Genomic DNA, 12,350 nt, shown 5'->3' on the forward strand with positions numbered 1-12,350 from the left:
ATGAGGAAGGTGCTAGGAGGGGCCAAGGGAAGGAAGCGTGCACCCCGGAAGGCCTCCATATGTGCCAGGACTCAGAACCCATGCATTCCTCCCTTGGCGAGCCCTCACCCCGGTGTGCTGGGCTCTGGATCAGTATGACCAACATAAACCCCCATCTCGGGTCCCCTGGCTGGCCCCTTTTCCTCTCCCCTCTAGGCTTCTCGTCCCCGTGCCCCACCCTCCACTGCTCTGGATCCCTGGGAGCCTTGGGGTGACTCCATCTGCAGGACACCCAGGAGGGAGTCCCCCTCCCCCTGCCATAGCCACATGATGCCACAGACCACGTGACAGTCTGGCTGAACCCTTGGCTGGCATGCGGCAGCAAGCAGGCGCCTGGAGAGATCTGGGAGGGGAGCCCTAGGTGAAGACACCCCAACCCTGCAGAAGAAGAGGGAGGGTGGTGCTGGGCCCTCTTACTCAGTTGAGGTCCCCTCTCTCATCAAACCGCTTTTCAGTGGGGCAGGGACTCTGTTTCTGAGCCCCTTGCCCTGGCTATACCCTATCTTCCCAGGGGCCTGAAGTCTTAGTGACTGCTCTGGTGTGAGCGGTGGGCGACGGAAGGCTGTTTGGCTGTGTACTGGGGGTGGCTCTGGGCCTTTTGCTGTGAACAGTCTTCTTCAGCCATAGCCCGGGTACACGGTGCCGTCCCTCCTGGACCTGAGCAGGGCCAAGTTGCCAGAACAGGTAGCCGCCGGCATCCTCGTCACCTTTACGGAGTGGGTATGTACACAGGCAGCAAGCAAGCTGCTGGCCAAGCTGACCACACTGGCAGGCAAGGGCAGACTCTCTTGGTTGCCCACTGGCCTGGATCTGGGCAGGGCACCCTGCCAGTCTCCCTTGCTAGGATCCTCATCCACCTAAGGATGGGGCTGCAGATGAACTTCAGCTTCTTTTGGGGAGAAGATAATACTTTTATTTTCATTAAAAACAAGATAAAATGTGCTCTTGGCCTTGGGCCCCCTGGCCTTGACAGGCGAGATAGTAATGGGGCCATGACTGCCTCCAATGAGATTTGGGCAGGACATGGGGGTAACCACCCCGCTTGGGGAACCCCAGCCTAGGAGGCAAGAAAGGTGGCCAGAGTCTGTGCCCAGGTCACATGGCTGCTCACTGTGATGGGAAGGAGCTGGGGGCACGTCGAGGGGCTGGGGCAGAGGTGCCAGAGCCTTGGAGCTGTTCTCACCACTGATGGTGGCAGCCACGTGCCAGGCAAGCTGAGGCTTCTTGTTACAGGGGTCAGTGTCCTGCAAAGGCCAGCCTGGGGCTCCCCGCCGGAAAAGAGAGCAGGAGCTGGAGGGGGCGGGACTCATGGGTGGACTGTGCTGAGTCAGGAAAAAACACTTGTGGCTGCCGCCACTTCTAAAACATAAGTAAGTCTGTTTCTTTAATTGTGTATGTGTGTTTATACTCCTCTTTATTAGTGGATAAATACTAGAAAATCATCTCTCGGAAGGTGTGGTCAGGGACAGGCCTAGCTTGCCCAGCCTACTGGGGGCGAGCCCTTCAGGGGGCCCTGGCCGGGTGTGCAGGGTGAGGCTGTCCCTCCAGGGCTCATACACCAGAGTGTAGCTCTCCGCCCTCTTGACAGTGAACTTGTAGGCACGGTTGGGCAACAGGTTTCGGATGTCAAAGGCGCAGGCGGCCACGGGGATGATGCCACACTGCATGCACTCCTGCTGTGTCCGTGGGTCCAGCAGCTTGTAGCGCAGCTCAAACTGCTCCGGCACAGCCTGCTGGATGGTGACAAACCAGCGCAGGCTGACCCAGTCCTGGTGGGCCACCGACTCCTTGCGGTCAAACATAACGGGCATCTTGGTGCTCAGCATGAGCCGGATGTGGGGAATCTTGGTGGCGCCAATGTCAGACACTAGGCGGTGCTTGACGTGTAGGCGCCCCGGCACCATCATGGCCAGGAAGCTGTCCATGACAGCCGACAGGTCCGCCAGGCGCTGCTCCACGAGCCCCCAGCCTGCCAGGAAGGGCCGAGGGTCTGGCGACTCGAGCAGGGCATCCAGCTCGGAGCGGCCATGGTCCAGCTGCTCCAGCAGGTCCCCAAGCAGCAGGAGCTGGATCTTGGTCTGGGCGGCGCCCACTTTCTTCATGCGCTGGAACTTCCAGGGGTCGATGAGCTGGAACATGGTGGTGGGCAGCACCAGTGGGTTCTGGTCGCCCAGAGCCAGGTGCTTGGGGAGGATCTCGATGTAGTAGGAGCACTTCTTGAGGAGCTCCATGCGGGCGTGGTGGCGCTTGAGCAGGTGGGGGCTCAGGTCTGAGGTCAGGAACTCTTGCAGAGCGTTGCGGCGCTCCACATAGGTTCGCCAAGCCTCGGGCTCCAGCAGCTGCCCATCTTCGGCCTCCTCCACCTCCTCCTGGTCCAGGAAGGACTGGGGACTGTCCAGCTTCATTTTGTCCAGGCCCAGGCCTGTCACCTGGAAGTTCATGGTCTAGGAGCAGGGGACAGAGGGCAGGGCGTGAACGGAATGCTCAGACTGGCCTCTGCAGCCCACCCGGGGCCCACTCAGGGCAGTGTTTGTGTGGTGTGACTTCAGTCCCACTGGCCCCCATGCTAGGCTCTCTGGCCTCCAGGGGTGGGGGTGGGAGCAGGAAGAGGCTCGTGGGGAGGGCTCATCTCTCTGGACAGAGGCTGCTTGGAGGACCAGGTGGGCAGGCTGCAGATCTGGATAAAAGTGGACATTGTAGGGCCGACACTCTACTGATGGTCTTTTGTGATGACACAGGGACAGGGGCATTGGGCCTGTGCTTTGGAAAGTCCAGCCACTGCCTAGCTGTGTAGCCCCATCTGGAATGGGTTACACCGCTCCCCTGGAGCTGTTGACAGGATTCAGAGTGATCCTGTCTGAGCATCACCAAACCCCAGCTGGGGAGCCCACTGTCCTGCAGACCGTCCACATCCCACTGCAGGTGCAGAGCAGAGGCCCAGGGCCAGCCCAGAAGGCAAGGTGGCCTCAGCCCTGAGGACCAGTCATGCCAGTTCCTTGTTATGGAGCCCTGCTGTATCTTGGGGCCTCAGGATGTTCCTGAGCCCATAAGAAAAGCCCCTGAACGGTCCCCCTGCTCACAGATGGGGTGCCTGAGCCCAGAACACTTGGTAGCTTGCTCTTAATCCAGGCTTTGAGCCCACTGTAGACCCCAGAATCTATCTCCTTCAGCACCCCTCCTCCACCCAGGTTTCCCTCTGTAGGAGGGTCCAGTGCGCCCCAGAGCTGGGCATAGCTGCGCTCCCAGGCCTGGCAGGTCCTGACTACAAGGCTGGGGCTCCTTGGAGAAAGGGGGTCAGCATTCCTGGCTGCTGTCCCAGGTCCCAGCCACCCCCAAGGACAGCGAGACAGACCCCGTGGTTTCACTGGGAGGTCTGAGGTTGTGCAGCACCCAGAAAGTTGGATGAGTTACAAACGGGAGCTGAGAGGCTGTGTGAAAGGCCCAAGGGGCAGAGTGAGGTTGGGACCCAAGTTGGTCTCCCTCCCCAGATGTCAGGACTTGACCTTCCTGGGACGGAGGCTGCAGACCCAACCCTGGGCACAGCAGCACCAGTGTCTGGGCTGAGGTGCAACAGACCAGGACCAGGAATGCTGGCCTGCGTCCTTCAGTGGCCCAGTAGCCCAAGGCTGGGACAGATTCAAGCCGCCTCTGGAGGGAGCTTTAGCTCCAGGTAGGGCTACAGGTCAGAGGTGCTTCCAGACGGCCCCAGTTTCTCCGTTGAAAAAGCCAGGAGGGGTTGCTGGTAAACTCAGGAAAGAAGCGGCCTGCCCTGGCCCTCTACCCAGACCTACACCCTCCTCTGCCTCCGGGACCCCCTACACTCCCCTGGCCTTGGGCCCACTTCCCCTCAACCGACCCCCACCCGCCTCCGCCTGCCCACCTCCGCCACACTCCCCTCGTCCTTCACCCCCCTCGCCCGCCTCTCGGCGCGCCCACTTGCCCTGCCTCCCGGAGCAGCGCTGCCTACTGTGCACGGAACCAGGGGCGCCTAACCTCCCACCGCGGCGTCCCGCGGGTTGCCATGGGGACCGCGGGTCTTTGTGACGCTCCGCCCAGAGGGCGGGGTGGGCAGAGAGCCTATAGTGTGGGGATGGGGCCCCCTCGACTCGGGAAGATTGCCAGGGCGCGTTCCCGGTCGCGACCCGGAAGCCTCCTGAAGTCAAGGGAGGGCCCTTACCTCCACCCCCTTGCAAGTACCAGCATAGGATGTCTGTCTCTAAATTCCCCTCCCCTGGCAAAGACTCCCTTCCCACGGTGCCCCTCCCCCACTCCTCCTGGTGACCTCACTCATGGGAGGCGGCTTTGCCGGGCTAAGCGCCCATCACCGTGTGGGGGGTGGGGGGGTGCCCTGGGCGCTTAGTCTGTAAGTTGTAGCTGTTGTTATGTCGTTATTTAGGGGTCTGAGAAGCAAGAGTTGAATTATTTGGAAAGGGGATGCTGTCTCAAAGTTGAGGGAGAGGCGGGGAGCTGGAAAGTGGAGAAGGGAATGAAAAGCAGTGAGAGAAAGACCGTCCACCCGTGCGGCCCACCCACAGAGAGTGTGAGGGACAGAGCAGTCTACCCTCCTCTTCTGGGTCAGGCAGATCCTCACCTCTGCCATCTCTGACTTCATCCGTTTTTGTTTTGTTTTGTTTTTAATTTCTCGTTCTCAGCTATTTTCTTAAAATTAAACTTTCAATTTTGAGATTCTGCTGCAAGAAATAACACAGAGATCCCAAGTATCCTCTGCCCGTTTCCTGAGGGGACCAACTTGCAGAACTGTCCTACAAGATCACACCACGAGAGTGACCTTGACCGTCAAAATGCAGACTGCCCCTTCTCCACAGGGACCTCCCCCCGGCTTCACCTTTCACAGCCCACGAGACCCCGCCCACCACGCCCCACCAAAACCCCACCCACAACGGCCCCACCCCTGAGGCCCCGCCCATCACGGCCCCACTTCGGGACCCCGCCCCATAGTCCCGCCCTGACGCCTGTCCCGGGATTGGGCCCGCCCCACCTTCACGAGACTTGGAGCAGTTGGGGACCAGTCCTGCCGGCGAGACAACCTAGAGGTCGACGAGAGCAACGGCTGTCGTGTGGCCGGCGCTGGAGGGCCACCCAGCGCTGCTCTGAGCACCGCAGGGAGCTGGTGGGGGCCTCTGGAGCGTCTGTCCCCCCCCAACCCCGCCCCAGCGCTTGCCGTCCCACCGCCCCTCCAGTGTCTCCCCGTCGGGGTCCCGGAGCTCCGCCGCTGCGCCCCCACCGCCCCCTGCAGAACCCGGCATGGAGCCCTTCCTCAGGAAGAGGCTGGCCTTCCTGTCCTTTTTCTGGGACAAGATCTGGCCGGCCGGGGCACCGCGGTTCCCAGACCCCGACGCTGACCTGGAGCTGGAGCCCGCCGCAGAGGAGCCCAGTACCGCGGAGCCTTGCAGCCCCCCGGCGCCCGTGCAGCTCTTCAGGGCGCTGTGCGACTTCACGGCGCGGCGCGCGGAGGAGCTGAGCGTCAGCCGCGGGGACAGGCTCCACGCCCTCAGGGAGGAGGGCGGCTGCATTCTGGCCCGCAAGCTCTCGGGCTGGCCCTGCACTGGCCTGGTGCCCATCACCTACGTGGCCAAGGTGGCCCCTGAGACGCTCTCAGACCAGCCGTGAGTACCACCTGCTCTAGGGAGTCAGTAATAAGTGCAGGGTAGTTTGAGGCCTGCACATCCAGCATCACTCCTCAGGCCCCGCCATCCAGAGGTGAGCAAGTTCTGCATGTGTGGTACCGGGATGGTGTGCAAGATGGGCGCCTGATTCCGCTAGGAGAGGAAGGGGCAGGGACTCTGGCGGCCGTGGTTAGGTGGGGCCGCGAGCCGGCTAGACGGTGTGTGCATACTGCACCTGCCACGCCTGCCTGCTGGCACACGGGGATTCAGACCTGGTGTCCAGCAGTGTTTGCTCAGTGGTCATTGTTTGGGGCAGGGGGCTGAGGACTAGGATGCAGTGAGGTGGTGAGGACATGGGTGAGCAGAGAGGCCGGCCGTTCTTGTGCTGTGAGGGGTGAGATAGTGACCTCAGTGTGGAAGGGGTGATAAGCTGGGTCAGACCTGTGCCTTTGTCCACCCCCTCACCTGTGCACATTCACCTGGCCTCCTCCTGCTCTGGGCCAGGCATGGGGCAGACACGGTCTTTGGGATTGCTCCCAAAGAGGTTCGTTTTCGGGGTGGGTACAGATGGGAGAGCCCACCCATTCCCCTGAGTGCCTGAGGCCCCTAGGGCCAGGGCAGTCCACAGGTGGGCAGTGGCTGGCATGGACCCTTGGCTGTTTGCATGCCAGTTGTGTGGTCATGGCAGGGAGCAGAGGCTGGGTACTTTCCCAGAAGGCTCCTCAGAGCAAACACTGCTGGACACCAGGTCTGAATCCCCGTGTGCCAGCAGGCAGGCGTGGCGGGTGCAGTATGCACACACCGTCCAGCATGCACACACTGTCCAGCCGGCTCGCGGCCCCACCTAACCACTCCCGCCAGAGTCCCTGCCCGTTCCTCTCCCTGACCTCTTGGCCCAGGCTCAGGGTCCTCAGGATACAGTGTGTGCTGGTGCCGGGCAGGCCCCCACCACGTGGCTATGGACAGAGTACATGGGCCTTTGACCCAAACCCTGGGCATGGCCCCTACCTGTCTTTCCTCTGAATGTCTTGGCCATTGTCATCCCTACCTGCTAGAAGGAGGGGGCGCCTGGGGAACCCTTGGGCAGAGGCACCTCTTCCCAGTCCTGGTGCCACAGAGGTGACATGCCGGCTGAGAAAGGCTAGAAACTGGCTGGTGAACAGGGCTAGCAAAGGGAGGCTGCCCAGACCTCGCCCTGACATGGGCCCCAGGTCCTGCACCCGGCTTGATCTTTGCAGACCAGCAGCAGGTCTCATGTCACTCAAGCTACCTTTGGCATCCTGGGGACCCCTGGGGCACCCACCATCTCCTGGAGATGTACATCTGGGGGAAAGCCTGAGTCACAGGAAGGTGCCTTCGGAGGGGACTCCAGCCCCACCCCCCAGCCATTCTGATGGGAAGGGGGCCCACAGTCCCTCCAGGTGGAGGACAGACCGAGTCAACAGCTCCTGGAGGTGGGCAGGGTCCGGGGGAGGGGAAGGGCTGCTTGGAGGAGTAGCTAATGACTATTTGTCTGGGCTGCAGATGAAAGGGCTGCCACACTTGCTGTGTCATTACCCTCAGACACCTGGCTGCCTGTCCCCTGGGCCAGCCAGGCAGGAGGAGACCCCTCAACTTTACAAGATGCTAGGACACCCCAGGCTTATCTCGCCCACTGCTCTGCAACCAGGGCCTAGAGTCCAAGAACATATCAGAAGTCTGGGTGTACATGGGGGTTCAGCCCTGCCCCCCAGGCCCTGATGTGGGTCCAGGGGCTGGGGATGTGGAAGCACTGCTGACCTGGGACTGTCCTCTGTAGCCCCTCCCCACATGAGAGTCTCTCCTGGGTAGAGGGTCCCCGAGGCAGGGGCTGGCTGCAGGAGGCCCTCGGTGGATGGAGCCCGCAGATGCCTGGGGCTGGGCCTCCTGCTTCCGAATCAGTGTGTCTCTGGCTTGCTGTCCACCCAGGGCCTGTCTAGGGGAACCACGTCCACAGGTCCCTGACCCTTCCCCAGATGTCCGCTGATTTTACCTCCTAACAAACCTCTGCCCCTCCCACCATCACCCTGCCCCACCCTGTCCTGCCTCAGCCTCAGCCCAGCCCCACTGCTCACTCCGGCCATGTTGTTTGCTAGCCCCCTCCCCATAGAGCCCCAGAGTAGGCACAGATGTCTATCTGTGCCAGGGTGGGCCTGTCTCTGCCCCTGTTCTTCCAGGCCCCATTCTCACCCCAGGCTCCAGCAGCAGCCCCTCCCAGGTTGTCTATCCGGTCCTTTGTTTGGGGGCCCCCACCTTGTGCCCAGTCCCCAAGGACTCCAGAGACTGGGCCCTGGGGCTGGGGCATGTGCAGACCCTGGACTGGGTCCCCAGTATCAGGCACCAGGTTCCTCTCTTTACCTCCTGCGTGGAGTGGGCATCTGGGGCCCGACCTATGGGAGTCATGAATGTCTCAGGGCTGGGCCAGTATGGAGACTGCTGTGTCCGCCCTTTGCAGCTGGTACTTCAGTGGCATCAGCCGAACCCAGGCCCAGCAGCTGCTCCTGTCTGCCCCCAACGCGCCGGGAGCCTTCCTCGTCCGGCCCAGTGAGAGCAGCCATGGGGACTTCTCACTGTCAGGTACCAGGGTGCCCTTGACCTCAGGGTGGTGGCTTCCCCAGGCAGTGCCAGCCCCCAGCCCACTTTGGGTCCAACAGTATGGGTCGCCTGGTTGAGATGGTGGGAGGGTCAGGGCTGCAGCCAAGATGGGGTCTCCATCTCTGTGCCCTCCCAGTCCGGGCCCAGACCAAAGTCTGCCACTACCGCATCTCCATGGCAGCCGACGGCAGCCTCTACCTGCAGAAGGACCGGCTCTTCCCCAGTCTGGATGAGCTGCTGGCATATTACAAGGCCAACTGGAAGCTGATCCAGAGCCCACTGCTGCAGCCCTGCACAGCCCAGGTGGGCCCATCCCTTCCCCTGCCGTGCATGCCCCAGGTGGGCCCATCGCCCCCTGCCCTGCCCGCCCCAGCTGTGCCTGTCCCCCCCTGCCCTGCCCACCCCAGGTGGGCCCATCCCCACCTGTTCCGCCAGGCTGCCCCTTGCCAGGCCTGTGACATTTCTCAGCACGTGTCCAGATGGCTTAGCCCAACCCTGGGTGAAGCTCCTGTGACTCCTCTGCACTCTGGCTGTGACCCTGCCCTGGTCGCAGGGTAGGGTCTGCTCTCACAGGGTCATCCCTATGGGATTCTCTTCTCTGAGGGAGGAGGGGAATGAGGCCTGTGAGATGCCCTCCCTCCCTGCCCAGCTCTGCCATGGAGCAACCAGGAGGGTGGGGGGGAGGCAAGTTGGGGAAGGCGTCCTGGATGGCACCCACAGCCGCCCCAGGCCAGCGTGGAGCCCGTGGGAAGAGATGCCTGTCGGGACGGCCACACCTGTGCTGGAGCCATGGTATCTGTGATGGTCCCAGTCAGGCAGTCCTGCCAGGGGCCGAGCAGCCATCTGGTTCCTCTGGTCTCTTAATGACAGCCTGGATGGGACGGTAATGAGTGTGGATGGATGCCTGCACCGGCAAAGGTGCCACTTAGGTCCGGAAGCACTTAGGGCTAGGCTTCCAGAGGTCAGCGCCTAGGCCCCTGGCCCTGAGCAGGGTCGGAGGCGAGTGTGTGCTGAGGCACAGGGGCAGAGAGCTGGAGGCCCGGGGCCCCAGGAGAAGCTGTGCACTCTGCCCAGGGAACCACAGGCAGAGGCCCTGAGTGCTCCCACCCCTGCAGAAGTCCCTTGAGCAGGATGAGTGGGAGCGGCCCCACTCGGAGTTCACCCTGCGGAGGAAGCTGGGCGAAGGCTACTTCGGGGAGGTGTGGGAAGGCCTGTGGCTGGGCTCCATGCCCGTGGCAGTCAAGGTCATCAGACCAGGTGGGTGGGACCCCCGACCCCAGGGTGGTAGCAGTGGGCGGCGGTGGTTATGGCAGGTCCTGGAATGCTGCCCTGTCCCGCAGGCGACGTGAAGCTCGCCGACCTGGCCCAGGAGATACAAACGCTCAAGAGCCTGCGGCATGAGCGCCTCATCCGGCTTCATGCGGTGTGCTCAGCGGGCGAGCCCGTGTACATCGTCACGGAGCTCATGCGCAAGGGCAGCCTGCAGGCTTTCCTTGGCAGTGAGTGTCGCGGTGGGGATGGGGATGCCCTCGCCCTTCCTGATGGTCCTCCAGGCCTTTTTACTGAATGCTGATTGTCCAAGGCCCAGATGGCCAGGGAGGGCTCTGGCCATGAGTGAGGTTGGGCGGGGTCTGGACACTGCAGTTCCAGGTGGGGCCCCTCTGGGTCACTAATTCTACACTAGGTCACTAGTTCTGGCATGGACCCCACCAGACCCCGGGTGCGCCCCTCCCCCACTTTGGTCTGTTTCTGTTCCTGGTTGGGAACCAGGGCCAGGCTGACACAGAACCACGACACAGTGCCCCCCTGCGGCCTTGGCAGGCAGTGCTGTCCTCACCCAACTTAAGCTGGGGACCCCGAGGCGCGGAGGGCAGTGACTAGGGCAGACGCCTGCCGCCTGACTGTCGGCCCTGCCTGCAGGCCCCGAAGGCCAGGCCCTGAGCCCGCCCTTCCTGCTGACCTTTGCCTGTCAGGTGGCCGAGGGCATGAGCTACCTGGAGGAGCAGCGCATCGTGCATAGGGACCTGGCTGCCAGGAACGTGCTCGTGGGCGACGACCTGGCCTGCAAGGTGGCCGACTTTGGCCTGGCCCGGCTGCTCAAGGTCAGCGTGGGCTCCGGCCACGGGCTGCTGGGCGACTCAGGGGCTCGGGGGGAGGCTGCCTCTCCACCCATTGCACCACTGGTCTCCCCTTTCCCAGGATGACGTCTACTCCCCGCGCAGCGGCTCCAAGATCCCCGTCAAGTGGACAGCGCCTGAGGCAGCCAGCTACTGCGTGTACTCACCCAAGTCCGACGTCTGGTCCTTCGGGGTCCTGCTCTACGAGGTCTTCACATATGGCCGGTGTCCCTACGAAGGTGGGCCTCCTGGCAGCACAAGGCAGGAGGCAAGGGTAGTCCAAGGAAGGAAGCATGGGAGCCAGCCTGGAGGAGGAGGCACCCCCTGCCCAGGGATCGCTGAGCCTGGAAGGGGTACCAGGCCTGGAGGCTGCCTGCTTGGCATGGTCTGCCCAGGGCTGGAGGTGAGCTCCAGGGTGACTCTTAGGCCAAGGGAGGAAGCACCTGCCCAGCCTCTCTTCTTGCCCCTCCCCAGGGATGAGCAACCACGAGACTCTACAGCAGATCGCACGGGGGTACCGGCTCCCGCGCCCGGCCGCCTGCCCAGCTGAGGTCTACGCGCTCATGCTGGGGTGCTGGAGGCGCTGCCCGAAAGAGCGGCCAGACTTCACCACACTGCGGGAGAAGCTGGGTGCCACGAGCAGGCGCCGCCGCCCCGCCCTCACATGACCCGGGTTCCTGCCCAGGGACCCCTCTCACGGGACAGTGTTTGCCAATAATACCTGCTGCCCAGAACTGGTGCCAGCCCACAGAGCCTCTGGCTGTGGACCTCACACCCTGACATGTGCTGACACACAAAGCTTGTGCACATGAGGCAGACACATGCGGACACCCACTCAGACAGGAGAGGGACTGGCATCCTCCAGCAGCATGACCGGTGTTCCCCAGAGAGGGAGGGTCTCAGCAGAGAAGCCCAGACAGAGCCCACATTCGCCCTGACCTCAGGGAGACACTGGGCAGAGAGGCCTCCTGCCCGTGCCTGCCTCATCGAGCCCCCTCCCACAGTCAGGAGCCTCAGTGGGTTGCTGTGGCTTTCTTGCAGCTGCCGGTGCTAGGGCTTTGGCAGGCCCAGGGCGCTGGCCCCACGTTGCACAGACTGGCATAGCCACTCCCTCTTGTGGGCCACCTGGGCCTGAGCCCTTAACCAGAACAGGACCTGGGGCTGATGGCTCAGCCCTCCATCTGGTGGATCGTGCCCAAGGAAGAGCTGGCCCTCACGTGCCCACCTCCACCCCAGGGCATCTTGGCGCCCACATCTGGGGATTCAGAGGCAGCACACCCCCTGGGCTGTGGGCAGGAACAGGATGGCGGGGGAGGCTGCAGAGGCCAGGTGAAGAGCCTTTCCCATGCCCCTGGGGCTGGAGCAGAGACAGAGAGAGAGAGAGGGGGTTGTCAGGCCACAGGAAGCTCAGACTGGTGACTAGGTGACTGCGTGACGCTCTGGGCGGTTCTCTGTGGGTGGGGCAAAGGTCAGGGAGGAATCATGCCTCAGAGCTGGGGTCCTGGGTGCTGGCTGACTGTGCGGGGTCGGGGGGTGGGTGCAGACATTGATGCTCTGGCGTCTGGGCACCTGGTGACCACTGGCCCTCCTGTGACAGGAAGCAGCCAGTTTCCAGGTGCAACTGCTGCCCTGGGGCTGATCTCAAGCACGGCTTCATCACAGGACGTGCGCTGTTGGCTTCACCTCACCCTGCCGGCTCCAGTCCCACGAGATGGACATGGACAGGGACTGGGCAGGTGGGGTCCACCCTCAGGGTTCCTGACTCTCATCCTGGGATCCCCAGGCTGGCAGCTGTGCTCCAGAGGCCTGTGGGACAGAAGGGGCAGAGGCATCACGGGGCGGGAAGCTGGGACCCTAGGGTGCAGATAAGTGACCCGCCCCAGGGGCTGCTCAGATGCTCAGAAAAACAGTTTGTGCAGGGTTGGAGAAATTGGGGCAGGGGACTTCCCAGAGG

The 12,350-nt window shown here is 62.8% G+C and overlaps 2 protein-coding genes across 7 annotated transcripts; one reads left to right on the forward strand and one right to left on the reverse strand.

Annotated features, from left to right (window-relative positions):
- Positions 1 to 1,055: 1,055 nt before the first annotated feature.
- Positions 1,056 to 5,425, reverse strand: FNDC11 (fibronectin type III domain containing 11). Of its 5 annotated transcripts, XM_070801291.1 has the most exons (3): positions 5,039 to 5,078; positions 4,631 to 4,730; positions 1,056 to 2,483 (listed from the first exon to the last, which is right to left on the reverse strand). In XM_070801291.1, exons 2-3 carry the CDS (start codon positions 4,649 to 4,651, stop codon positions 1,479 to 1,481), a joined length of 1,026 nt encoding a protein of 341 aa, XP_070657392.1. In that variant the 5' UTR covers positions 4,652 to 4,730; positions 5,039 to 5,078; the 3' UTR covers positions 1,056 to 1,478. The 5 variants fall into 5 exon arrangements, with proteins under 5 accessions (XP_070657392.1, XP_070657394.1, XP_070657391.1 ...); XM_070801293.1 differs by lacking the exons at positions 4,631 to 4,730; positions 5,039 to 5,078 and adding an exon at positions 5,404 to 5,425; XM_070801290.1 differs by lacking the exon at positions 5,039 to 5,078 and having other exon boundaries at positions 4,631 to 4,757.
- SRMS (src-related kinase lacking C-terminal regulatory tyrosine and N-terminal myristylation sites) lies at positions 4,992 to 12,347 on the forward strand. Of its 2 annotated transcripts, XM_019972050.2 has the most exons (8): positions 4,992 to 5,666; positions 8,140 to 8,261; positions 8,416 to 8,582; positions 9,395 to 9,536; positions 9,620 to 9,778; positions 10,200 to 10,381; positions 10,479 to 10,635; positions 10,871 to 12,344. In XM_019972050.2, exons 1-8 carry the CDS (start codon positions 5,305 to 5,307, stop codon positions 11,062 to 11,064), a joined length of 1,485 nt encoding a protein of 494 aa, XP_019827609.2. In that variant the 5' UTR covers positions 4,992 to 5,304; the 3' UTR covers positions 11,065 to 12,344. The 2 variants fall into 2 exon arrangements, with proteins under 2 accessions (XP_019827609.2, XP_019827608.1); XM_019972049.2 differs by having other exon boundaries at positions 10,479 to 12,347.
- Positions 12,348 to 12,350: the final 3 nt, after the last annotated feature.

The sequence above is a fragment of the Bos indicus genome, chromosome 13 (genome assembly GCF_029378745.1).
Source record: "Bos indicus isolate NIAB-ARS_2022 breed Sahiwal x Tharparkar chromosome 13, NIAB-ARS_B.indTharparkar_mat_pri_1.0, whole genome shotgun sequence".
Lineage (NCBI taxonomy): Eukaryota > Metazoa > Chordata > Mammalia > Artiodactyla > Bovidae > Bos > Bos indicus.

What these genes read in the sequence shown, in the direction of transcription:
- SRMS (XM_019972049.2), top strand. Translation starts at nt 5,305, where the DNA reads ATGGAGCCCTTCCTCAGGAAGAGGCTGGCCTTCCTGTCCTTTTTCTGG. An exon ending in AGTCAAGGTCATCAGACCAG is followed by an intron (nt 9,537 to 9,619) that starts GTGGGTGGGACC and finishes CCTGTCCCGCAG; the next exon opens with GCGACGTGAAGCTCGCCGAC. An exon ending in CCTGCAGGCTTTCCTTGGCA is followed by an intron (nt 9,779 to 10,199) that starts GTGAGTGTCGCG and finishes CCCTGCCTGCAG; the next exon opens with GCCCCGAAGGCCAGGCCCTG.
- FNDC11 (XM_070801291.1), bottom strand. Translation starts at nt 4,651, where the DNA reads ATGAAGTCAGAGATGGCAGAG. An exon ending in TGAAGTCAGAGATGGCAGAG is followed by an intron (nt 2,484 to 4,630) that starts GTGAGGATCTGC and finishes CCCTGCTCCTAG; the next exon opens with ACCATGAACTTCCAGGTGAC.